General features: G+C 51.1%; 1 protein-coding gene across 2 annotated transcripts; it reads right to left on the bottom strand.

Moving 5' to 3' along the window:
• Positions 1-741: 741 nt before the first annotated feature.
• On the bottom strand, positions 742-20082 carry NT5C1A (5'-nucleotidase, cytosolic IA). 2 transcript variants are annotated; one of them, XM_084787135.1, is made up of 7 exons: positions 19895-20033; positions 19000-19505; positions 12444-12611; positions 11949-12078; positions 7901-8023; positions 5677-5861; positions 742-3779 (listed from the first exon to the last, which is right to left on the bottom strand). In XM_084787135.1, exons 2-7 carry the CDS (start codon positions 19027-19029, stop codon positions 3405-3407), a joined length of 1011 nt encoding a protein of 336 aa, XP_084643261.1. In that variant the 5' UTR covers positions 19030-19505; positions 19895-20033; the 3' UTR covers positions 742-3404. The 2 variants fall into 2 exon arrangements, with proteins under 2 accessions (XP_084643261.1, XP_084643260.1); XM_084787134.1 differs by lacking the exon at positions 19000-19505 and having other exon boundaries at positions 19895-20082.
• Positions 20083-23695: the final 3613 nt, after the last annotated feature.

Raw genomic sequence — 23695 nt, 5'->3', positions numbered from 1 at the left:
TAGTTGGATGGTTTGGGTAAGTTATGGAAGCCTCCTGAATGTGTACGGCCAGGACCCCTCAAGAGAGTAGACACGACACTGGTACATCCTCAGGCAGGCGGAATCACAGGAAGATCCATTCTCAGTGGGGGAGCCAGGGCAGCTGAGGGTCTCAAGGGACACCCAGAGACTTGAGGGTAAAGCTATTTAGCACATGCCATTGGGGCTGGGTTTGGATGGGGGCGGGGCTTTGATAATCTGACCATCACTTTGATTTATGACACATGCCGACTGAACAGAGGCATAACGTCATGTCTGTTTGGGATCTGAACGTTTTGCTAGCTTCTATCTTCTTTCTAGCACATTCTGCTACATTCATACTAAGGGGTGTAGCTGGGCCATCATGTAGGGCAGGGATTGCTGGGGTTTTTTTTGGTTTTTTTTTGTTTTTTTGTGATGGGGTCTCATGTCACCCAGACTGGCCTTGGACTGGCTCTGCAGCTGAGGACGATCTTGGCCTTCTGATTGCTCCTCCTGCCTTCATCTCTCCAGTGTTGGAATTATAGGTGGGTACCATCATACTTAGCTTATGCGATGCTGTGAGTTGAATCACTCGTTGAATCATTTCGTATTCACTAGGCAAGCACTCTTCTGACTGAGCCAGATGTCCAGCTACATCTCCCTGGCCCCCAAAGGGAGGTCTGTAGTAATCTTAGCAGTCTCCATGCTTAATAACAAACAGAGCTACTGCCCATCTCCTGCCAGACCCAGAGATGCGGTACTTTCAGTTAAAGGGGGTCCAGTGTTTTGTGAGCGGTGGTTCCTCTGCCCCAGTGGTGCAGTCTGAGGCTGGGCCTGAGGCTTTGATGCTCAGTTGGTTTTTAAATCTCCTGGTAACATAATAAACAGTGCTTCATGCCGCCAGGCTCCTCTCTGGCCCTTGAGACCATCAGGAGGACTGGCTGGCTGCAGCCAGAGCCAGCCCCCAGGACTTCTGGCCTGTTATTCCAGCTCCAAAAGCCTTTGTCCAGGTTTGAGATGCTCGTTTGTGGTTTCAAGTAATAGAATTTGGGCCTCTCTGCACTGCCCAGCAATGTCTGTATCTGTTAATGGTGGCTCCGGTGAAACACACAGCTCTTTACTGCACCTTGTTTTCTTGCGTCTGCCATGGTACCATTCTTGTTTCCTGGGAGACCTGGGAAGGTTTACAGGACTCATGACCACGTCATGGGCACTAGACTTTATGCATTCCCAGAATCCAAATTTGTTAACATCTGGTGCTGTCTTCACAGTACACCGGTCTTTTCTGACTGGGCAGCCCTGAGGACACTCTGTGAGCCCGTGCTCTGCACATCCTCACAAGCTTCTTGTGACCACTGACTGTGAGCCTTGGGGTGGGGGTGGGGGGTCCTCAAGGGGGTACTGTGTGAGGCAGTAAAGATGGAAAGCACCCCCGAGGCCGAGCTTACCCCCTTGCCCCTTTTTCATGTCCTTGCAGCTGTTCTTAGGTCACAAGGCATCTCTGGAGGAAGCCCCTTACACACTTTGTTCCACCCGCAGGCCTCCTCTGCGGGCTGGAAAGGCTCCTGGCTACAACAATGGAAACGACCCCGTGCAAAGACACCTTCACTTTATGCCATTCTAAGTGCAATAATATGGAGCCAGTGGCCCCATGTCTACCTCACATCCATCTCTGCCTTCCAGGAACAGCGACTGCATGCCAGAGACACTGACGCACAAGCCCAGCCCAGCCCAGCCCAGTGCTTCTCTTCTGGCTCAAGCTGGTGCCCCTCCTTCCTTCCTGCAGATGTCACCCCGAAACACAGTCTAGACCACGTAGTCGTTCAGATCCCGAGTCCCTGCTTGCCTTTCATCCCACCTCCGGGCTCCTCTCTCGACCCTCTGATGATGCTTCCGGGTTTCGGTCACTGATGAAATCCCCGTGGGAGCCAGGCGATCAATGCGTACATGTGTGCTTGCCCCTTCTCGCCTCCATAGGGAACCAACCATCCACTCTTCCGCCCTTCCTCTGAGTGCCAGGGATGCTTAGTCAAGAAGGAGGTGGACCATCACTCATCATGTGGAGAAGAAAGGGCTGCAGGGATTCGTGCAAATATGGAGTAATCACTGGTACCTCCCAAGGAGGTCAGCTCGTCCCAGAATCCTTTGCATAGTCATCACCTCCAGGGTAGCTCTGACCGGCTTTTACTCACTACCCGCAACAGAAGCATGCCGGTGCATGTTCAGATCATTCCTCTCTAAGCCATCACTTCCTTAGCGTCTTTGGTCTCAGGTCAAACCTGACTCTTCCCACATTCTCTCGGCAGCATCTTGCCCTCAGGCTCAGCCTGGACACGTACTCACTTTAGAGCCTATGCTTTCTCCAAATTTGGGGCGAGAGTTCTCTTTCTCTGCTGAGAGAACGTCCTTATAGCGTGGCGGGTGCAAGGGACTGGGAGACCCCGGAGGAAGGTGACGGGGTTGGCAGGCAGAACTTTGCCTAAATGCTGAAGGCAAAGGAAACCCAGAGTCGGTAAGGGGCTGAAGCCCTTTCCAGGGAAGAGCCTGCAGTGCCCCCTGCTGGCTAGAGGAGGATTTGCATGTGCGCTACATGCCTCTCCTCGTTTCTTCCCACATTCCTTCCACCTAGCAGCTCAGGTTAGCAAATCACGGGAAGCAACAGGCCGTCTTGTGCAGTGGTTTCCAAACACTGGAAGATACAGATAGAACTGCTGTGCATCCCTGTGCAGGTTCCTCATTCGATGGGCCTCAGGGCTGAGGGGCGAAGGGCTGGATTCTGTCCTGACTCAGGCTAGAGGAAGGCCCAATCATTTTTCTAATTCACTCACTTAGAGTGTCCTCTTGTAATCTACACAGGTGCCGAAGGTACTAGCAGTCAGGCACAGAATGATTAATTTAGTACACAATCTTATAAAAGCACGCTTCTTTGGTTAAAAAACAAACAAAGCAAAACAACAACAACAAAAACAGCTTGAAAACCACCTAAGAGATGAGGGTAAACAGAGGTTTCTGAAAAAGAGGGACTTGCGTCATGCAGTCCATGCCAGACCTGCTTTGGACGTCAAATCCACCGCTTTCCACACAGTATTCTTTGCACTACATGAGACGATTTTCATCCCAAGCCCTCTGGCATCCTTGGCTTCTCTGACTGTAGCACTCTCAGTCCCACTGATTTCTCCCCAACAGCCATGCGACCCTGCAGAGTCCAGCTTTCCCAGCTAGGATGGTGGCAGTGCTTGCCCGGGAGGGTCTGTGAGAATGCTGGCCTTGTCTTCGTAACTTTCTAAGAGACTTGGCACAGGGGGCTGAGGGCGGCATGCAGGAGGGTGGACGGAGAGGAGCCAGAAAAGCTCACCAGATGAGGTTCAGAAGTGTGCCAGGAAGACTGGAGCAGGGTGCTTCAGCTACTGTGCACTTAGGGCCTGCTTTGCAGCAGCAGCAGCAGTGGCCCGGCGGGGGGCCTGGGCCACACCGTAAGGCACGTGGGCAGCCACCGTGCCCATCTCCTGAGCCCCAGCCACATGGAACATCTGGTCATCAAAGAAGATGTGTGGGCGGATCTTCTCCAGAAGAGGGCCCTTGGGTGCTCCGGCTAGGAATAAGGCTTCATCCATCTCCAGGCCCCAGCTGCGCAGGGTCTTGAGGACCCGGGCCCCAGAACTGGCTGCACTTCGTGCTGTCACCAAGTAAGTGCGAATAGGGCACTCCAGTCGAAGGCCTTTGGAGTAGAATTTCTTCTGCAGCCTTCCCAGTGCTTCCAGAAAGCCCTTTAGGGGGCCCTGTGGAGGAAACCAGAGACGCTTGTTAACTCACCTCTTCTAAATGCCACCTTCCCTCACCCCGTGACCAACTGTTGGGGTGGGAAGTCCTTAAGTCCTTTGGAAGTTTTGCTCTGCCTGTTGTGGCTCCTATGTGCATACAGGGCTGTCTCGGTACCTCTAGTCTGGGGTCTGTCTTAACGTGACCGGGGCCGTGTCAGAATCACCATAACCAGGGCAACTGTTGCTATGCATATCCACTTATGTCTCCCGCGTTGATCTCTCCTGCAGCTCTATAAGAGTGGTGTCTGTGCTCATCAGCAAAGAAGAAATTAAAACTAGCTAGTGATGATGACATGGGCACTTGCCAGTCACAACAGACTCTATTCTCTCTGTGAACATCTGGGCCAGATGAGCCAGTGTATAAACAATGAGTATGAGCCTGCCTGTGGACATGTGTGGCTCAGGGTGTTGGGCTCAAGCTCTCTGGGGTCAGGGAGAGTGCCCACAGTGATGAAGCTACTGAGGGTATGTGAATAAAGAACTAGATGGTTAAGAATGTAGCTCATGGGGCTGGAGAGATGGCTCAGTGGTTAAGAGCCCTGTCTGCCCTTCCAAAGGTTCTGAGTTCAATCCCCAGCAACCACATGGTGGCTCACAACCATCTATACTGAAATCTGGTGCCATCTTCTGGCATGTAAGCTCACAATGCAGGCAGAAGATTGTATAAATAATAAATAAATAAATCTTAAAAAAAAAGAATGTAGCTCATTTTCAAAGGGATTGGAAGCAAGGAAAGGGGTAGGCAAATCCTGGGGATTGTCCTACTGGCTAACCTGGGGTAAGCAGTGTTCTGGGTCTCTATTACCCACATAGTGGGGGACGTGTCCTGCCCTGGGCACCTAGATTTCTATAAAATCTCAAGTTGGAGTTCCCAGAAGGGCTGGAGAATCCCATTGCTCCACCCACGGGGAATTTCTACCAAGCTCCAAGATACGTTCAGTTCTCAGAGAGCCACTGAGACGTACAGGGCAGGTGAGGTTCCCAGAGCCACTTAATCAAGGCATGGCAAGAAGTTGTCCGATGGACCCCACAGCTCTGGCTCCCCAAGCTGGTGTGAAGTAGGGAACCCTTCTTGTCTCACCGTGAAGGAAGGGGATCTCAAAAGAGGAGCCGAGGGTAACAGGAAAAAAATCAGTGGATTCAGGTGTGTGTGTGTGTGAGACAGAGAGAGAGAATTTTTAGGGAAAAAAACCCAGTGGATTCAGGTGTGTGTCTGTGTGTGTGTGTGTGTATGTGTGTGTGTGTGTGTGTATGTGTGTGTGTGTGTGTGTGTGTGTGTGTGTGTGTGTCAGAATTTTGGGGAGGGGTGGGAACTTCAGAGAGGGTTGAAAACCCAGAAGGGGGGGGGGGGGGCCTCTGAGAGGTGATGGAGGAGCAAAGCAAAGAGGCTTCAGACAGGCGCTTGGAGAGATGCGGGAGGCCCCAAGAGGTGAGGAATGGCGTTTGAATGAGGATGTGGGACTCAGTGAATGGTTGGGGTCTCAATGAAAGGAGCCAGGGGCTAAGAGATGAGGTTTAGAACTCAGGAGGCAAAAGCAGGCAGAACTCTTAAATCCAAGGCCAGTTTGGCCTACACAGCAAGTTCCAGGACAGCCAGGGCTACACGGAGAAACTCTGACTTGAAGAGAGACAGAGAGACAGAGACAGAGAGAGAGAGAGAGAGAGAGAGAGAGAGAGAGAGAGAGAGAGGGAGAGGGAGGAGGCTTGGGTCTTGGTTAGAGGGTCTGGTGGGGACGTGGGCTTAGCTTGGTTTGGCCCTGCGTTAAGGAGTGCAGGTCACGTGAGACTGTGGAGAGTGAGGGGTCACTCGCGGGGGGGGGGGGGCTCGCTCAGGGGTTCTGGGAACATGGAGCACCTGTGCCAAAGGTTTGTTCTCATGCGCCTTCTCATGCTCAAAGAATCTGTCCAGCCCATGGGCCTTGAAGATGCGCTCCGACTCATCCGAGAAGAGTACTGCGTCCCCATCAAAGGCCACTCGGAGCTGACTCTGGGACACAACCACGTCCTTGCTGGGGCTGAAGATGGTGGCAGCGGCAATCCCTGGTCAGAGAGAGGTGAATGATGTCTGCCTGGGCACAGGAAATGGTATCTCACGCTGTTCTCGTTCCAGCAGCTTCTAAGACTGGTCCTACCAGGACCAAAGGCAAGCCTAGCAAGGACTCATATGGGAAGCATTTAAAAACTGGTAGTAGAGGAGCTGGGGAGATGGCTCAGCGGTTAAGAGCACGGTCTGCTCTTCCGGAGGTCCTGAGTTCAGTTCCCAGCAAACCATATGGTGGCCTTCGTCTGTAATGAGATCTGGTGCCACTCTTCTGGTGTCAGGCACACATGCCAGCAGAATGCTGTATACATAACTAAAAAAAAAAAAGTACATGGATACTGGCCATAACAGGCTATAGCTTTGAGGCAGCACTGTGGGGGCCCCCATCAGCGTCCAAAGGCTACCTCACTAATATCATCTTTGTGGAGAGCTCTGGAGGCATCCTTGGGCAGGACATTGAAGAGCTCTTTATCAGCCAGCATGAGGGAATGTGAAATCTTTAACCCTGAAGACCATGCTGGTGTGGATGGTCTTGGCTGGAAGCACAGGACCTCTATGTCACTGTTCTGTTTGGGGGGGGGTCCCTCTGTGGACAGCAGACAGGGAAATACACTTTAAGGTGCAGTCACACCCTCACAATTGATTCCAAGTTACTTATCTTCTCTGGGCCAAGGTAAAAATTAAGGTTCTTTTAGGTCCACATGAGGCTGAGCTCTCAGGCTGCAGCAGAGATGGGTGGATGTGGACACCCTGTCTACGACCACCAAGCACGCGGGTACACTGAAGTCACTGTGGTTCAGTCCGTGAGGTGGCGCGCTTGGTCCCGGGACGCAGCAGGAGCTCCCTGTGATAATGTTTATAGACTTTCTGCAGCCAGGGGTTCCTCTGGGATGCAAGGATGCCCATCAGGGACCACGGCTCCAGGTTAGAGTCAGCAGGACCCTTCAATAGTCTTATGTCTCCAAAGGCCGCTCCTGCTGTTCCCAGAGCTAGCAGTGCAGGCCTCACGGTAGCTTCACTAGCCCAAGGTCCTGAGAATCAGGCTACATGCCTTCTCAGCTCTGTCAACCAAACGCCAAGACGACCCAGAGCCCCTCTACCCTAAGCAGGACACCCAGGTCACCACTCTTCTGTCCCTAGACCAGAGGCCCAATTCCAGTTGCACAGAGGCACTAATATATATATTAGGTAGTCCCCAGATCTCAACCAAAAGGTGCGGTGTGTCTAGGGAAATGCCCCATAGGTCCTGGTTAAAGAAAGCCTCACAAGGGGCTGGAGATGTGGTTCAGAGGTCCTGAGTTCAATTCCCAGGAACCACATGGTGGCTCACAACCATCCATAGTGAGATCTGGTGCCCTCTTCTGGCCTGCAAGAGTTACACGCAGATACAGCACTGTGTACATAATAAATAAATCTTAAAAAAAAAAAAAAAGGAAAAGAAAAGAAAGCTTCACAAAAGGGACAGAGGGACCCTGAGTGTTCAGCCTGAGTCCACATCCAGGCAAACAGACAGTCCGTCTTTCCTCTTCTATGGACTCCTTTTGGGAGGGCCGAGACTGTGGCTGTCACACCAAACTGCCCCTTGCACGGGGCACATGGGATGGGGTTTTACAGCTGAGTCCCCTAGTGTCACCTTAGCACTGGCCCGCCCATCTGTTTTTGAAAGTCTCCCTCTCAGGCTGGGCTAAACATGGATCTCCTTATTGGCTCAGGGATGGGTAGAAGCTTCCTGGCCACACAGGATTCAGAACTCCTGTCAGCCCAGAGGAATCTTAGAAGGCAGTAGCTTTCTGGGTTGGAAGGAAAGTCTCCATGGAAACAGAAGCCTAGGTGATGCTGGTGAATCTGCAGCGCAGGGGGAGGGGAAGGGGACCAGGCAGGACATGGTTTTCACGGTACAAGACAGGTCATAGCGATGCGTGCACAGTTCCCCCACACAGTTACCTTGGTAACTGTTTCAGGACCAGGCTTCTCACCACTAGGACCCCTTTACATGTGGGGGAGTGTCTCCATATTCTCCCTCCTCATTCTGACTTACCCTGGTCAATGGCTTCTCTCACTTTTTCTGCATCAGCTGACAAGTAGAGGTTGGTGTGATAGGCCTTGAGGTAGCAGATGGGGCTGTTCCCTCCTGTCATGCAGAATCGCTCAATGAACAGGTCTGTGGAGGTACAGAGTCCCAGATGAGGCCAGGGTCAAACTTTATACCTCGTCATGGTCTCTATGTGCCTGGTCTGAGTGGTGAGGGCGCAGAGTGGCTCTGTTTCAGCCTAGTATTACCCCCTCCGAGCCTCTCTGTCCTTCATCAAGGGCCTGGGTTGTGGCATCCCCACCTAGTCAGCCTCAAAAGGCGGCCTGGAGACTCTGTCTTCCTGGTCGTAGCTGATTGGGTAGGGGTGGACTCAGCTGAGCCAATCAGAGTCCAACCTGGGTAGCTCCCTCCCACAGCTGCAAAAGCTGTGAAATAGTTGCTGGCTGACAAGCGGCTGCCACCCTTATCCTATTGACTTACCATTACCACCCAGGTCTCTTATGCACGACTGCTATTCTCCTCATAGTCCAAAAAGAAAAAAAAACAAAAACAAAAACAAACAAACAAACAAGCAAAAAAAACCCGTTAACATCTGACACCGCAGGGATCCTCCAGGGCCCTGGTTCAAGCACCGAGTTCTGCCTCGTCTGACTGCTCAGCATCGATCACACAGGAGGTTGAATACTGTCATCATCACCATCATACTCAGTGACTCGGATATCGGTGTTAAAAAATGCCAGCAGGAGGCTAAGGGTGTACTTCAGTGACTGAACACGCACATAGCTTATAGAGGCCCTGGTCTCATTCCCCAGAACCCAAAATTTAAAAAAATTAAAAATTAAAAAAAAAATTAAAGTAGTGAATAGGATCTGGAAAGATGGCTCAGTGGTTAAGGACGCTTGCTTGCTCTTCCAGAGGATCGGGGTTCAGTTCCCAGCACCCACATGGCAACTCACAACTGTCTGTAGCTCCAGCTCCAAGGAATCTGATGCCTCTTCTGACCTTCAAAGTTGCCCTTGCACAGGCATTTACTCACATGACACACATGACACATACATATGCACACAAGTTAATTTTTCTCTTTTTTCTAAAGAAAGAAAGTGGGGCTGGAGAGTTGGCTCAGGGGTTAAGAGCACTGTCTGCTCTCCAAAGTCCCAGGTTCAATTCCCAGCACCCACACGACAGCTCACAATTGTCTGTAGCTCCAAGATCTGACACCCTCACACCAATGCACATAAATTAAAGTTAAATAAAAATATATTTTTAAAAAAGAAAAAAAAAGAAAGAAAGGAAGTGAAGCCAGGTAGAGTGGCACATGTATTTTTAATGCAAGCACTTGGGAGGCAGAGACAGGCAGAGCTCTGTGAGTTCCAGGATAGCTAGAGATAAATAGAGAGATCCTGTCTCCAAAAAACATAACACAAACACTGAAAAAAACAAAACTGGAGAGAGAGTGAATGTGTCCAATGTCTGAAATTCCAGTACTGGTAAGGTTAGGGCAAGAGGCTCTCAAGTCTGAGGCCAGCCTGGAGTCCATAGTAAGATCTGTATCGAAATTAACTAAAATAAAATAAACACCTAACTGGGTTGTTGGCTGCTTGAAATGCTGTAAATATGGGTGGGTTGGTGTTGGTGGTATCATCCCCCCTTTTTTTTGTTTTTGTTTTTTTGAGACAGGGTTTCTTCTGTGTAGCCTTGGCTGGCCTGGACTCACTTTGTAGACCAGGCTGGCCTCCAACTCACAGTGATCCACCTGCCTCTGCCTCCGGAGTGCTGGGATTACAGGTGTGCACCACTGCACCTGGCTCTCCCATTTTTAAAAAAATGACTTATTTATTTTTATTTTATGTGCATTGGTGATTTGCTTACATGTATGTCTGTGTGAAGCTGTCAAACTCCCTGGAGCTAGAGTTACAGACAGTTGTGAGCTGCAATATGGGTGCTGGGAATTGAACCCGGGACCATTAGAAGAGCAACCAGTGTTCTTAACCACTGAGCAATCTCTCCAGCCCCTGATTTTCCCTTTTTAAAAAACATTATGTTTTTATGGGCCTTTAATCCCAGCGCTTGGGAGGCTGAAGCAGGCAGATTGCTGCGAGTTCGAGGCCAGCCTGATCTACAAAGAGAGTCTAGGACAGCCAAGGCTACACAGAGAAACCCTGTCTCGAAAAGCAAACAAACAAAAAACAAAACAAACAAAAAAAGCAACAAAAACAAAAACAAAGACCAACAAAACAAAACAAAACAAAACAAAACAAAACAACCCATTATGTGTTTGGGTGTTTTGCCTGCGCATGCATCTATGCACTGTGTGCATGCCTGGTGCCCGTGGAAGCCAGAAGATGGCCTGTAAGTGCCCAGATGTCCTGGGACCATAGTTACAGATGACAACAAAGGAATAAGCTGGCTAAGGAAGTACAAGGGCCCACATGGTCCAGGGAGAACCCAAGCCCAAGAGAGAACGCCAGGACTTAGGTTCTAGCCTTTCTAGGTCCACGTTTCCTTCCTGCTCTGTGGTTCAGAGTCCTCCTGGAAAGGACAAAGTACTCTCCTCGCTGGAAGCTTGCTCGAGGATCCAGCATTTGCAATCATAACTGGACCAAACAGACAGTGCCCTCTCACTCTGAGCTGGCCCTGCTTCTCCGGTTAGCCTGGTGCGGCATGCTACTCCTACAGGAAGTGAAACTGAGGCACGGAGGCAGTAAACACCTTTCTCAGTCACACACGGAGTGAGGCCAGTGTGGGCTGAGGCTGGCTTGTGCCAGTTTTTAAGAGTCGGTTATTAAGTATTCAGGGATTTTATGAGCCAGTTATGTTGGTCAACTGGACAGCCGGAAATCAGCCATGGAGGCCCCCTGAAAACTGGCAGTGTTTCAAATCAGCTTGGTTTGGTTTGGTTTGTACAGGTTTTTGTTGCTGTTGTTGTTGTTTTCTAGAAGGTTTCTTTTTGTGTAGCCCTGGACTCTCCTGGAACTCACTTTGGAAGCCAAGCTGGCCTCAAACTCAGAGATCCACCTACCTCAGGCTTGCTGGGGTTAAAGGTGTGGGCCACCACACACAGCATTATTTTATTTTATTTTGAGACAGGGTCACACATATCTGAGGATGTGCTTGAACTACTGATCCTTCTGCCTCCATTTCACTGACTCCACAAGTGCTGGAATTACAGGTTTGTATGCCAGGATATCTTTTTGTTGTTGGTTGGTTGGTTGATTTTTCGAGACTGGGTTTCTCTGTGTAGGCCTAGATGTCTGGCCTTGAACTCCTCGGAGTTATGCCTGCCTCTGCCTCCCAGTGCTAGGATTAAAGGAATAAGCCACCACCACACAGCTTTTGTGTCTCTGTGTGTTTTTTTTGTCTTTATTGTTGTTGTTGTTGTTGTTGCTGTTTTTGTGTTTTTTTGTTTTTCGAGATAGGGTTTCTCTGTGTAGCCTTGGTTGTCCTGGACTCGCTTTGTAGACCAGGCTGGCCTGGAACTCACAGCAATGCGCCTGCCTCTGCCTCCAGAGTGGTGGGATTAAAGGTGTAGGACACTGTCCCTGGCTCTTGTTTGTGTTTTAATGTGGTGCTGGGGATCCAACCCAGTGCTCCATGTATGCCAGGCAAGCCCTCTGCCAATTAGGCCACAGGTGCAGTTCCTTGTTTGTTTGTGTGTTTGTTTTGAAACAGGACCTCACGTATCTTAGGCTGGCCTTGAACTCACTATGCAGCATAGGAAGACTTTGAATTCCTTCCCCATCTCCTGAATGGGGAAGTACATTATGTGCATGTACTGCCATAGTTTGTTTGACTTATACAATGCAGTGTTGGAGAGTGAATCCAGGGCTTTTTGCCTGCTAGGCGGGCACTCTCATCAGTTGGACTACAGCCTCAAGCCTTATTTGTTTTAAAAGAACAGGCTAAAAATATAATACAATGGAATACCAAGCTAGCAGCACATCACTGGGTTTAGGATGGCTGTATAGCCTGACTCAGCCTGATCCTGCGGAGGTGTGGCCTTCCACAGGGAGTGTGTGTGGTAGGGGCATCCCATGACCACCTGCCACATGCTTACCATAATGGTTGATACTGTTGATGAGACGAACTCCCACTTGAGCATGGTTGTTGGTAATGAGGACAATGTCAAAGAGATCTTCGCTATCAGGGTAAAGCTCCCGAAGTCGCTTGTTCACAGCCTCCAGGGCCTGGAAGGGAGAGAGCAGACTCCAGAGTCCCAGGGATTGGTGAGTGGAGCTGGTGGCCACGAACCCAGTGGGAAAGGAGACGGGAGGCTAGGGACTGGCTCGTTTAGGAATGAGATCTGTGCACACCACCATCTTCTGATGCCATTTTCCACCATCACCACGGCTTGTTCACTACCCAGAGGCACTTCATTACAGGTGGACGAAGGGGTTAGCTCCTCAAGCTGGTTACCCGTCCTGGGGCTCCATCAGTCCCGAGGAGGGTGGCCCCTTCCCACGGAGGCTCTGTCCTCTAGTTAGGGGGTTGCCTCTACCAGGCAGAGCTTGTTACAAGGGCATCGTGTGGGCTTCAGGAACCGCCCCCTCACCTTCACAAAGGGGAAGGCGGGCCCGGGACTGAAGGGTTCACTCTCGTGCTCCAGCTGGTAACGCACGTATTCCTCCACACCCTGCTCCGTGAAGATCCGCCGCTCCTCATCCATGCGGAACAGGGCCCGTGAGGACACAGCGATGGTGATTGCATTCTGAGGCTTCGGCTGTAAGAGGGACAGTAAGGACAGGCCAGCACTCAGTCTCAGCCCGAGGCAGGGGTACTTGTGCAAGCTCTTTCTGGACCCAGGGATGTGAAGAAGGCCGAGGCTCTGCTCCTAAGAAAGTCAGCCTGGGGCAGAGGCAGACTCCAGGCTGGACCCTGCTGGAGACTGGCTCCCTATTTAGGAGCGTGATGGGAGGGAGGGGCGTGCCCTCGGGGAGCTTATAATATGGTTGGCCATCTGGACACCAGAGAAAAATGAATACAGTGTATGTAGGCAACGTAGGACCACACTGAGATGACTCTCAAATGGTTTCCATTATGAAAGAAGAGCCGCAGGCCCTCAGGAAGAAATTAGTGCCCAGAAACACGGTAATTATATAAGAAATTGTTTTTTTTTTAAATCTTTTTTAAATCTCTAGCCTCAATCTGTTTCCTGACTCACATACCTAACTGCCCCAGTCAACCAACAGACAACCAACATACCAACAGACACTCCAACTTACAGAGCCTGAGGCTGAAATCCCCCACCCTCACCCCAAAACCCAGCCTCTCTCCCCACTTGCCCCCTCTTGTGCTCAGCGCCACCCTCTGCTCTTCCAGCTCACCATTTTGTGATGCTCCGCCCTCTTTCCCCACTCCCTTCCCCCCATCCATTAACCATCCAAGCCACCCATGCTTGGAATTGACCCACTTCTCTCTTCTCTTCCACAGCCCAGGCCAGGATCACCTCTCACGCTCACCAAATGGACAGGGGATCTGTCTGAAGTGCAGACGTGATCACAGCTCACCTCTTCCGTGGCACAAAGTCGAGCGGACAGCTCTGTCTACAGAGCAGGATGTCTTTTTGCTATGGACCCCCACCTCCTCCCTTTCTACTCTCGGCTTCCCCTTCCCGAGTCTTGCCCCATCTTACCTTCCTCGCGTCTCCTCCGCACACCTTCCCTTGTCCTCCGATTCTTTTTGTTTGTTTGTTTTTTTGAGACACAGTATCCCTGTGGAGCCTTGGCTGTCCTGGACTCACTTTGTAGACCAGGCTGGCCTCGAACTCACAGCAATCCACCTGCCTCTGCCTCCCGAGTGCTGGGATTAAAGGCATGCGCCACCACTGCCCGGCTGCCCCCCGCCCCACTCTTGAACAAGAGGTTCCTTTGCTCACAGTGCTATTTCCCACACCCTCTGCCCAGTCAGCTCCACTTCAGTTGGTTCCTCCGTGGAGTTTCCCCTCAGCCAGCTCTGCCAAGGACCAGACGCTTCTGGTAGGAAGAGGTGACTCAGATCCTGCCCCCAGGGCTCATCAGGGGATAGGGGGAGAAGCCAGGCAAACAGAACTAAGAGGCAAAGGGATGGGTATAAACGACAGAGGTGGGAGCAAGGTCTCAATGATTAGGCTGCGGGGGGCGGGGGGAATCACTAGGGGGAGTGGAGACCTTTGAGGAAGACCTTGAAGGAAGAGGCCACAAGGATTGGTGAACTCAAACTGGAAGCCTTCACTAAAGCGAACAGAGGCCAGGGCAGGGGAGAGTGTAGACGAGCCCAGAAGGATAGGGTAGGGGCTGGATATCAAGGGGGGGGTCTCCTCACTAGGGGGTCTTGGCACTGCTTCCCAGATGCTACATCTGAATGCATGCCCCCCAAATCTCATGCTGAACTATAACCCTGAATGTGATAGTATTAAGGGGGTGCAGAGCCTTTGGCAGAGCGGTTAGGGCTTTTCTTAGAAAAAAAGACACCAGGATTTACCTCCAACTGTTCTACCATGTGAAGACACGGTGAGAGGCTGCCCATCTTTAAATGAGAAAGATGACCCTAGTCGCTTTTGGTTTTTGGGTGTTTTTGTTGTTGTTGTTGTTATTTGTTGTTTGTTTGTTTGTTTGTTTTTTGAGACAAGGTTTCTCTGTGTAGCCTTGGCTGTCCTAGGCTCGCTTTGTAGACCAGGCTGGCCTCAAACTCACAGTGATGCGCCTGCCTCTGCCTCCAGAGGGCTGGGATTAAAGGTGTGCACCACCGCTCCCGGCTCGATGACCCTAGTCTTTTGGCTCCTTAATTTTGGACACCCAGCCTCCCAAAGTGCAAGGTCTGCGGCACTTTGATATAGTAACCCAAATGGACCAAGATGCCTGACTTGGATAGGATGAGGAAGGAGCAAGGAACAAGCCACCATGGACAGCAGCTGGGCCCTGCCGGATTTCTGGGGAAGACCAGAATCTGAGTGTGCAGGAAACTCATGCACAGCACGTCTCTGTGACTGGGACAGTCGTAGGGTCATGATCCCTACTTTACAGGTGAGAAGTGGGGGTGGGGTGAGGAGCTCAGATTGAAGCCAAGACTTCAAGGTGGACATTGCTATCACTCCAGCTTGTTCATGGTCGTCTTGGGACTGATTTACTCAGCCCACGGCTGGGCTCTGGTTGTTTGGCAGCGCTGAGTGATGCTAAGATGGCGACACGTTAGGAAGCAAGATAGGCTTGATTTCTGTCCCCAAAGAGCTTCTGGCCCATCCATACAGATACTCCCGGCATCTGTTAGAACATGGGGGAGGGGAAAGCCACCATGGGCAGACAGCATGCTGGACCCTTCCTAATCTCTGGGAAAAACGCGAGTATGGGTGTGCAGGGAGCACATGGACACCTCTTCTCTGGGACCTGGAAAGCTCGGGAAGACAAGACTTCATGGCAATGCTCTGTAAACTGTGCGGTGTGGTTTCTGCAGCAATTTCAGATGTGACCGGCGATGATAAAGATTTGAGTTCTAGCTGGGCGGTGGTGGCGCACGCCTTTAATCCCAGCACACGGGAGGCAGAGGCAGGTGTATCACTGTGAGTTCAAGGCCAGCCTAGTCTGCAAAGCGACTCCAGGACAACCAAGGCTAACACAGAGAGACTCTGTCTCAAAAAACTAAAAAAAAAAAAAAAAAAGAAAGAAAGAAAGAAAGAAAGAAAGAAAGAAAAATGAAAAGAAAAAGAAAAAGAAAAAGAAAAAAATTTCACTTGCTTAAAAAAAAAATGTGTGAGACTGGCACTGTGGCCTACACCTTTAGCCCCAGCACTCAGGGAGGCAGAGACAGTCAGATGGCTATGAGTTCCAGGCCAGGCTGGTCTACAAAGCAAGTCCAGGACATCCAGGGCTACACAGGAAACTCTCCTTGGAAAAGCCAAAACCAACCAAACAAAAACAACAGCAAAACAAGTGTATGTATATGTAAGTGCATGTTTGTGTGTTGAGGCAGAAGTGGATGTCAGGTGTCTTTCTCTACCACTCTCCACTGTATTTTTTTGAGGCGGGGTCTCTCGCTAAGCCTGGAGCACACTGACCGAAGGCACTGGCTGACCCACTCAGTGAGCTCTGAGCTCCAGAGCTCTGTCTCTACCCACTGACTCGGGCACACTGTCACACATGGCTTTTATGTTGCTGCTGAAGATGCAAACTCAGGTTCCTTGTGCTTTGTGCACCAGGCACTATACTGATGCAGCCATCTCCTTGGTCCCTAGATTCCCTTAATTTTAAGGAATTTAAGCAGTTTCCCATGGATAATGGCCAGTGAAGTCTCAAAGCCTCTCAAAAATGAGAATGGAAAAACCAAAAAGTTCCCCAAAGTTGTGTAGCTGACCACAGCTTGTATTTGTTTTGTTTTTCGAGACAGGGTTTCTCTGTGTAGCCTTGGCTGTCCTGGACTCCCTTTGTAGACCAGGCTGGCCTCGAACTTACAGAGATCTACCAGCCTCTGCCTCCTAGGGACTGGGATTAAAGGTGTGCGCCACATAGTTTGTATTTGGCTTTTAACTTTAATCAAGGTGGTGTTGGTGGGGGCTGCAGAGATGGCTTGGTGGCTGAGAGCACTGGTTGCTCTTTCAGAAGACCCAGGTTCAATTCTCAGCACCTACATGGCAGCTCACAACTGCCTGGAACTCCAATGCCAGCAAATCCAACATCCTAACACAAACATACATGCAAAACACCAATGTACATAAAAATAATCTTTAAAAAAGATGGTGTGGGTGGGCAGCGGGGCCAATGGAAAATGACAGTGACAAAGGCATCCCTCTTCTGATGCTCAACCCAATGGTTTTGCCAGTTTCTGACCACCTGTGTGTCAGCATGTACTTGGGGTGGGCATTTCTCAACCCCATCAGCACTTAGGAACCTTGGGGCCAGAGCTGTTATTTCTGCGAAGACAGGGAGCCCATTTCCCTCCATCCACTCTGAGCAGGCTCTGAGTCTGGCTCCAGACCATGCAACTGGCCAAAACCTCGTTCTTCACTTTCTGTCCCAGAGCTCCTGCCACGCTGCTGGGCCTTGAGTCTCCTTGCAGTAAGTTACCCAGAATCCCCGAGACCCCATTCCTAGCCATTGCAAGAGGAAGAAAAAAAAGTGTCTTGATTGCCTTGCCCCCTGGAGTGTCTACTTCCCTGTCGCAAATGAGGAAATAGGGCTAGAAAGGTTCAGGGTCTTATTCCCACAAAAAGTCAGGTTGAGATGTCAAGTATCTAACCCCTGGTTTGGCCTCTGCCCACGTAATAGCCTCCCAGAAGACTTTACCTTTTGTTGCTTCACATGCCAGCCTTTCTACTTATATTTGGAAGAAATGATGAGGAGCCTTGTGTCCTCACACTATAATGTTCCATGGTGGGATACTCTTCCCCTGAAAAATGACAGTCCCCAGGACAGGACCCTGCCTCCTACTCACTCCGACACAACATAAGTGAGGTGGCCCTTGGGAACACAAGCCCCTGTAGGTTGCCCAGCCTCCAAGTGGGTCTAAAATAAAACAGGTGACAGGGTCTGTCCAGAGCCAGGAGAAGCCCAGCCCTTGTAGAACTGACCCTCTTATGCCTGGCCAGGTTTTTTTTTTTAACACCCAACTCATGTGTGCACCAAAATCAGAGAGGCCATTCCAGGCTAGGAACTGGGTCGGAACAACCCAGGGGCTCAGCAAGGGAGTACTGAACTGTAGGGAGCAGTGGTCTTGCCAGCCCTCTGAGATGTAGGCTGATGGCTGCGGTGAGTTAGCAGAGGCCAGCCCAGCGCCACTGTCCGGCCGGAGGAGCTCCCACTTAGATCTGTCTATTGCACTCAAGATAGGAATGTAGCCAAAGAAACTGTTATTTCTGGTGGAAGGGACACAGGAGGGATGCTGGGAGTGAGGGGGACAGGATTGCTCGGGGTGAAGGCCTCTGCCCTCAAGAGGTGAGGACCTCTGATGGCCTTCACGAGGTTAAATATTTCACTCAAGCTCTTGGGAGTGAAAATTAGTCTATCCAGGCCCCGATGGGGCCCATGAGGCTTACAACCCCCAAAATAGCCTGTGGGAAGAGGGGCTCTGGACAGGAAGGACAGGATCTGGGAATGTCACCTAATCAGACTAGAGTTCAAGGGCATATGAGGGGCCATGCCTGACCATGGCCTGGCTCTCTGATGCTTGGGGAGGAAATAGACTTTTGTGCACTGAAGATTCACTCCTGTTTTCCAGCATTCATCTCTTCCCTGTCCCTCAGGCTGGGGACGTTTAGTCCAGCTTTGCTATCTCACTGGCGTAACTGCTGCTAGAGCCGCCCCTTCCAATCTACCTGATAAACAACCCCAGTGTGAGCTTTATGAAATGAAAGTGGAACCAAGTTAATCCCTGCTAAAGATTTTTTTTTAAAAAGGAGCCTACAACAACAGTTCCATTATGATTTTCATATTTTTAAAGGTCGACTGACCTTTTTAGTCAAATGAATTCTTAGGCAGAACCCCCAGTATGGGTAAGCCCACAATATAACTGCTTTAAGTCTACTTTATGGTTCATATCTGATATCTACCCACCGACGTGAATGTATATGTTCCAAAGCTAAGCAACGAAAACAACAGTTTGGATAGCAGGAGATAGGGCGCGACCACAGACAAGCTTCTGTATCCCGCCAACAGTATGTTTCTGCACAGTCCTGAGAAAGTCCTGATTTGCACCCTTAAATACTTAAAGGGTTTTTTTTCTTTTTCTTTTTCTTTTTCTTTTTAAGGAAGAATGAAATTGGATTCACAGGTCTGAAGATTTCCTGAGAACCCAGTGTCAAAGCCTCAACCCCACTAAATAAGGTCCAAGCTCCTTCTCAAAATACTCAGTCAGAGCTGTCCATGGCCTGGGAGCCTTGTGAGTCCTTGTAACATCTACCGCCCCCCCCACCCAATAATCCTGCATTTCCCACTCAGTATGGACTCTGTACAAGGTCCTCAGCTTCAAAGACAGCACCTTGCTTTTCACCCATGCTTCCACCCCACCCCACCCCACCCCCACCCCCTAGGAAGCGCCATCCACAGAAGTTTTAAGATCAGCTCAAATGTCATTTCCCCAAAGTCATCCTGGTGGCTGCCACCCCCTCCCCAGTGCTCCCTCAGCATGCTGTGGGGGTTTACCTGAGCATCCACCTGCTCTAGAGTCTCCATGGACGCGATGCAAACCTCCTGAGAGACAGGCAGGGCACGGCTTACTCTATCGGTCACCAGGATGGAGTGAAGCAGTGGGCTGCTTTAAAGTCAGACTGGAGGTCCTTGAGTAATGCCCCTGGGCCAGCTTCTATTCTCAATCCCTTATCCAAGCTCTCAGATCTGAGGTGGTGGCGCGAACAAGGCTAAGGTCTCACGAACTTGCCCAATATAGGAAGAGGAATTCTTGCCTCTGTGTCAAGTTACAAAAGGCTGATGCCACCGCTGAGATTCCTGTTTGTTAGTGCCACCACGAATCAGAAGCAACGTCTAAGGTGCTTAGAGCCCGGATAGTAAGTAGCAGGTTCCTTTAAGATGCAGAGAGAGAGAGCGCGCGGTCTGGTTCCCAGGGGCCTGGGTCTGAAGTTAGGGAGGGGCCCAAGGGCCCAAGCTTGGGTTCCGAAGCCGAGCTGGCTGGCTGCAAGGTTGCTGAAGACCTGAGAGCACAGTGAACAGCCGAGGTTCCAGAGTCGAGTTACTGAGCTCAGAGCGCTGCTACCCTGGTTGCTGACCAGCTCTGCCAACAAGTGCGGTCCGCGCAGGCAGGGCTGCCAGAGCAGGGAGGGGATAGGCCACTGATGACAGCATGGGGGCGGGGGATCCTGGCATGGAACCTGAGCCCGGGATTGGGGGGAAAAAATCCACCGCCACTAGAGCTGAGCTCCCAAAATAAAACTGGAGCCCGAGCCAACTGCGGGACACATTCTAGTGCGGAGAAACCATGTCCTCTCCGGGAAGGGTTCCAGAAGTCCCTTCTCAGAGGGCTTGCGACCCCTTCCTGGAAGTGGCCATTCCCGTGTTCCCCAAACCCAAGCCTTGCTTTTACCGATTTGGGTCTCTTCTTGGGCGACAGGTTTTCATAGAAAGTCTTGGCTTCCTCCCAGTGCGACACCACGGCGGTCTCTGCCCCTGGCCCGGGTTCGCGGGTCTCTCGGGGCTGTCCGAGTTCCATGCTCCGGTTCAGATCCGATCCGGTCCTGCGGGAGAAGAGGCTGCGGAGACGCGGAGCTCGCAGGATTGGATTGTGGATGGGAGGCGCGTCCCAGGCGGGAGAAATAAGCGGGCAGGGCCGGGAGGGACTGCAAGTGAGCCCGCCCCTCCCCGCCCGCCGGGGGTAGGGGACCAGCAGGTTCAAGCCGCCCCCAGGCGTTTAGGGCAAGGCTGAACTCTGTTTCCCTGGCAGATGCACAGCTAAAGCAAATGGGTGGCAGGTGCCGGCTGCTTTCTGGAGCAGGCCGGCTGGAGCCAGGCTTGTAGGGTGCTGTGGATTCAGGGTTGTAGGGATGAAATTCAAGAGCACCGAGAGAGGAGGAAGCTCAATATCTTTCCCTCCTAACACGGTGATTCCCAAAGCAGAAAATGAATAGCTAAGCCCTCTCCCAAACTAACAGGCCTCCAACCCATCGGATGCCAGCATCCTGGGACCCTGCGCGATCAGTCACCTCTCTCCAAATACCAGTCCATCCTTGGACCCGGAGAAGTGGTGGATGGACAGCTCCGTTCATGATCAGAGAGTCTCATTACACGCAGGGGGAAGTGTAGGGCCTAGATCTTTCACACACAGGCGAAGGGGCTTTTGAATCCAAGGAGACTATATGCTCGCCTCGTTAGCGACCGACGCAGTCAAGAGCGAATCCTAGGGACTCTGAAACCGGGTTTGTGTCAGCTCCTCTGTTGGCCAGCAGAGGGCGTGCCTTTCTAAGTCCTGCGTGATGAACTTGAGGTGGTTGTGAGGTAGGGGGAGGAAGTCGATGGGGGAGATCCTTTGCCTGGGATCTGGGACAGAGTGGAACTCTGTCCAGCCTCCACCGTGTCCTAGAAGGAATCAAGCAAACTTTGTTTCTGTAGGGGTTTCCTCCTGGTTGAAACTTTCCCTCCTGGGAGGCTCAGGGGCCCAAGAAATTTACAAGACCCAGGAAGCCCAAGGAATTTAAAAATACTTGGGGTCCCCTCCCGATTATATAAATAGCAAAGTAAGCCTCTTCCGGGAGAGGAGAGCACCTTTGGTGGTGTAGCTGCCTGCAAGTTGCACTGGGAACTCCAAAGTTGCAGCTTTCCTGAGTCATCACCGGTGCTGGGCTTTTTGGTGACACAGTTTCCAGAGTTGCCCAGATTCCTGTACATAATAACCCTCACCCACACACCCGTAGGTAACCCCAGTGAACTCACCAGCTCAGTAAGCTGGGCTTGGATGGGATCCTTTGGGTGCCGCCCTTTATCTAGAGTAAATAAAGATTTCTCCCCTGAAAAAGCAGCAGCATAGATTTGGAGGAGGAAAATAAAAAGATTGGGGGAAATAGATTCAGATGTATCCTTTTCCAGACTGGGATATAGATAGAGGGCTGGGGCGGGGGCGGGGGTGTTTTTATTACAAAAAGGTAATCCATCCCCAGTAATTTGGATCTGTGTGACTGGCTTGAAAAGACAGATGACCTGGGCCTGTCAAAATTTCCCTTTCTTCAGAATGTGGGGTTGGGTGGTCAGCCTCAGTCAGGACAGAGGATGCTGTGAAGCATAACCACCTCCCTCCAGAAAGATCTGGATTAGCCTCTGCAGCATGCTTATACAGTGGGGATGTGGACAGGCTGAGGTTACCACCAGGTAAATATGGGGAAGGATGGACAGAGGGACCCCTGACAGAAACCTGATGCTCTGAGAGGAAGCTGCATCTGGTCCTGTGTCCCTAAGTCCTGGCTGCCATGGCTATTTCCAGACTTTCATAGTCTGTTAGAAGGTCCATTAAGGCAGGGCTAGGCCAAGAGGTGGGCAGTAATTCCCTGCGTCAGGCCTGGGGTCCTGAAAATGGGTTAGCTCGATTTCCCACGGGCTCTTCCTGTTGTTCAACAAATGTCCCGGAGAAGAAAGCTGGGAGCTGTTGGGTTGTTGTTGTTGTCGTTGTTGTTGTTGTTTGTTTGTTTGTTTTTTGAGACAAGGTTTCTCTGTGTAGCCTTGACTATTCTGGACTTGCTTTGTAGACCTGGCTGGCCTCGAACTCACAGCGATCGGCTTGCCTCTGCCTCCCGAGTGCTGGGATTAAAGGCGTGTGCCACCACCGCCCGGCTGGGAGCTGTTGGTTTTTTGATGCAACAGCTTTCCTCAGCCTTTTCTTCTAATAACAACCTCTGTCTCTGCAGTGCTCAAGGAGCAGCACGTGCTGAGACTGACTCAACTAGTTCCCTGGCCCCTCTCATCCAGGACTGAGTGTATGGCCCCTTCTGGGCAGTCGTATGGATGCTGAGAGACTTGTTTTGTATTTTGAATTAGTGTCTATGTAGTCCTTCCTGACCATCCTGGAACTCCTATGTACACCAGGCTGGCCTCAAACTCACAGGCATCCTCCTGCCTCTGTCTTCCAAGTGCTGGGATTAAAGGCATGCGCTACCGTGCCCAGCTAACCTCTTGGGGTTTTAGCTTCGGCTAGTGTGAGCCAGAGATCCTTCGTTCCCTGTGGCAGGTGAAAGAATACAGACAAGCCTGTCTCCGTCAAAAACGTTAGAGAGGGGGAAGGGAGGGAGGAAGAGCAGGTGGTGGGAAAGGGTGCCACGCTGAGCCTCCACATCCAGTGGGACCTGAACGTCTAATTATGTGAGCCAAAACGCTTTGTTCATGGAAGCGTGTTTAGCTCGTCTTTTTGTTCATGTGTTCTTTCTGTTGTTTGTTTGGAGACTTACACGGTAACCAAAGCTGTCCTAGAACTCACTCTGTAGCCAAAGCTGGCCTCACACTCAAGACAATCCTCTTGCCTCAGACCCCTGAGTACCACGACTGTAGGGGATACTACATGCTCTGTGCCCTGTACACCTTACAGCAGAGGTCCTACCCAATTCATGACTCTTTACTCATCCAACAGGACTAGGTGTGCGTCCCATGCCATCGAAGAATCCTGCTCTGACTTATGTTCGGTTCCTTCCAGAGCTTTGCCTAGACCCTGTGAGTAGACTTAGAGGACTGATCCTCAACTGTTCTTTGGACCCTCTGGGTTTCTGAGGGTCCCCCTGGGTTACGCGGTTCTCCCTAAGGGCTGGCTTGCTGTGGGGGTTCTCTGGCTTTGCCTTCCTGCGCCCCAGCTGGCACTTTCTCTCTCGACGTCCTGCACATCTTCAGATGATAAACTACGAACAGACCTTCCAGGCCAGGAGTTCTCAACCTTCCTGATGCTGTGGCCCTTTAATACGGTTCCCCCTGTTGCGGTGGCCCCCCCTCCCCCAACCATAACATCATTTTTGTTGCTACTTCATAACTGTAATTTTGCTGTTATGAATTATAAGGTAAGTGTCTGTGTTTTCTAATGATCTTATGCGCCCCCTATGAAAGGGATGCTAAACACCAAAGGGGTTGAAACCCACAGGTTGAGAATGAGGTTCTATGACATTCACACACCTGATCTGTTCTCCTGGGCGTCCTGCCCCAGCAGGCCTGGCCCCACGTTGGCTGGGACCTAGTGATTCCCACAGCGCATACCGTCACTTCATGTAGCCATCATTCCCCTTGGCTCTGTTTTTGTTTTTGTTTGTTTTGTTTTTGAGACAGGGTTTCCCTGTGGAGCCCTGGCTGTCCTGGCTGGCCTGGAGCCTCTGCCTCCTAAGTGCTGGGATTAAAGGCATGCGCCACCTCAGACCAGCACTCC

Source organism: Acomys minous (assembly GCF_964271855.1).
Source record: "Acomys minous genome assembly, chromosome: 6".
Lineage (NCBI taxonomy): Eukaryota > Metazoa > Chordata > Mammalia > Rodentia > Muridae > Acomys > Acomys minous.
Note: the sequence above shows the minus strand (reverse complement) of the source record. Positions and strands in the feature narration are given on the sequence as shown.

What these genes read in the sequence shown, in the direction of transcription:
- NT5C1A (XM_084787134.1), bottom strand. Translation starts at nt 20,020, where the DNA reads ATGGAACTCGGACAGCCCCGAGAGACCCGCGAACCCGGGCCAGGGGCA. An exon ending in CCAAGAAGAGACCCAAATCG is followed by an intron (nt 12,612 to 19,894) that starts GTAAAAGCAAGG and finishes TCCCTCTTACAG; the next exon opens with CCGAAGCCTCAGAATGCAAT. An exon ending in GAGAGAAGCCATTGACCAGG is followed by an intron (nt 5,862 to 7,900) that starts GTAAGTCAGAAT and finishes CTCTCTGACCAG; the next exon opens with GGATTGCCGCTGCCACCATC.